General features: G+C 46.6%; 2 protein-coding genes across 2 annotated transcripts in view; one reads left to right on the plus strand and one right to left on the minus strand.

Moving 5' to 3' along the window:
• elp4 (elongator acetyltransferase complex subunit 4) overlaps positions 1 to 2,526 on the plus strand; it is a 102,741-nt gene that overhangs the window by 63,574 nt on the left and 36,641 nt on the right. The window lies entirely within an intron of this gene.
• pax6b (paired box 6b) overlaps positions 1 to 2,526 on the minus strand; it is a gene marked incomplete at its 5' end in the record, with an annotated part of 14,814 nt that overhangs the window by 10,436 nt on the left and 1,852 nt on the right. The window contains 4 exon segments of the mRNA XM_014001870.1: positions 71 to 236; positions 507 to 722; positions 807 to 842; positions 1,145 to 1,275. Coding sequence (XP_013857324.1) covers positions 71 to 236; positions 507 to 722; positions 807 to 842; positions 1,145 to 1,275 — 549 coding nt within the window.

The following is a 2,526-nucleotide window of genomic DNA, read 5'->3' on the forward strand; positions in this document are numbered from 1 at the left end:
TTGGATCATTTAAACAAAACCCTCGTGCGTAAAGGTGTCTCCGTCGCCTCCGTATGATAATGAGGCTCACCTTGGTTGGGCTGTCCTGGCACCGATGTTCCGGGGTACCAGCCGGGCCGGGTCCCCCAGGTTCCTGTCTGACCGTTGAGCATTCTCAGCTTGTCATACATGCCATCTGCGCCCATCTGTTGCTTTTCACTCGCCAGGTTGCGGAGGACTCTGTTTATTGATGACACCTGAATGACAAATTGCATATGATGAGAAAATATAAATCTTGGGGGGTGTTCTGCAGAGACCCGCGTTCAAATCGTAACTAAAAATCGTTAAGGTTTGAGCATCCCAATAAAAATGAGGTGCGGGTGCCTGCGCCCTCCCCGCCCCCCTCGCTCTGTTCAGCGCGTTTAATAAGACCGTGAATGCTTGGATGCCCTTCTCCTTTTCCTCCACTGCATGAGAAAAGGAAAGTCACCTCATGTGGCAAATTCAATCACGCCCCGCGCACTTACGCTGGGGATGTTGTCGTTGGTGCAGATCCCCTCCGACAGGAGCCGGTCTCGGATCTCCCAGGCGAAGATGGACGGACACTCCCGCTTGTACTGCGCGATTTTGGCGACCACCTCCGGAGTGGCGACCCTCGGCTTGCTGCCGCCTATCGCTCTCGGTCTGATGGAGCCGGTCTCATAATATCTACCCAGGATCTTGCTCACGCAGCCGTTGGACACCTGGGCGGAAAACAAAAGACACAAATCACATACATTATTTATGACTATTGGCGGAATTTCTAAGATGGCTCAAATAAGTTTCACCTTTTCACTGTCCAGCACTTGGACTTCATCATGGGTCTATAAACACAGAAAATATGCCTTCAATTGTTTATTAGGCATTTTTCTCCTATAATAGCAGGCAGATTACTTGCCCTCTCTTTGCCAGTTTACAGTGGCTACAGTAAAGTTTATAATCAATATTTGTGCAGCCTCAAAAACAATTAGAAACTCGAACATTTCTGATAGAAGGACAGTAGAAATTAAAGGGTTGAATCCCTTTTATTATTGCTCCACGTCTGCAAAAAAAATGTCTGGGAAAAAAATTGGATTCTGTTTTAATTTTTAAGGAAAAAAAGACAATATATAAATGTAGCTGTCACCTGCAGTATCCTGGAAATGTCGCAGGGTCGAGCACCACTGTGAGCAAGTTCAACTATTTTCTGCCTGGTGGAGTCCGGCAGCGGTCTGCCGTTAACGAACACACCGCCGAGCTGGTTCACGCCACTGTGACCTGCGTGCAGACAAAAAAAACAAACAAAAAAAAACGCACCGGAGTCATCACACCACAGCCCAGCAGCAGAGACAGAAAAAGTATATATAAATAAGTGTATTTTTTCTAAATAAAATGATTTTCCTATAGCCTGTAATGGTGAGCAGGATGAGTTAAAGCGTTCAGGAATAAAAAAAAAAAAAGAAAAACGAGTTAAAGATGCAACATGAAGCTCTGGTGCTTGGAGGATTAAATCTTGTCGAGCAGCATCTTCTGAAGACAAACACTGCGCGCTCCTCTAGCAGCATGCACGACATGGATTTAAAAAGACACACAAACTAAGCCYGCACGAGCATCTTCACATATTGTTAGGAACTCATTTGACAAACTGGATTTACTGCGCCGAGAAAATTGCAAACTAACCTTTCATCAAACCGGCACACTTTGGTGTCAAAGCCCTGGCACCGCTTTCCATCCCCATCACCAAGACCACCTCACCTCACACAGAAAACTACCATCCGTGCACAAAAGAGCGCGTCAAAAGTAGCTTTTCACTAAAAGGCATCCCCCTTTGTATAAAGTGACATTAAATCCTTGCTGTGGAAAATGCCTTCAAAAACGCGCAACAAAGACGCACAAACGCACCAGTAATCATCGGGGTATCAGCTGCAAAAGTAGATCTTTTCATAACTGCTTATTGTCTAAAAAAAATGATTGCRTTTCGCAAAAGTCTCCTGAAAATGTTGCATGGCCATCTTTTTTTGTGAAGCAGAGAAAGAAGCCTGCAAACCTGAAGCCAAAAGGGAAGAGCCTGACTCCCCGGAGTGCCTGAGCTGCTCTCTGTGTGTCTGTCCGCTGCCGCCTTCCCCTGCGCTGCCGCCCGCTACATTGACTCCGGGAGCAGAGGCTCCTTAGCAATAAATAAGCTCCAAATATAGAAGAGGGGGAAAATATGATGAGCCTGCCTGACATTTGTCTTTAAAATAAAGCTGGCCGCACGTCAAGTTTGAGCTTAATTTCTGGGAATGGGCGGAAGTCGCCTCGGATCATGCATGGGAGGCTAATTGAACAGATCAGTTGGAGCACTTGTGGCAGGCATGTCACTTTATGACACCGCTCTGCTTTGGAAAAATCGCATCGTCACGACAAATAGTAGCATGATAAAACGACCCTTTCTGTCTGCATTTGGATATCACTCAGACTAAATTGGACGCTACTCGTTTACCCTCCGAGGGAGACTTCGGTTTAAGGTGGCCGGAGGGGGGTTGGGGG

Source organism: Austrofundulus limnaeus, unplaced genomic scaffold (genome assembly GCF_001266775.1).
Source record: "Austrofundulus limnaeus strain Quisiro unplaced genomic scaffold, Austrofundulus_limnaeus-1.0 Scaffold10, whole genome shotgun sequence".
Classification (NCBI taxonomy): domain Eukaryota; kingdom Metazoa; phylum Chordata; class Actinopteri; order Cyprinodontiformes; family Rivulidae; genus Austrofundulus; species Austrofundulus limnaeus.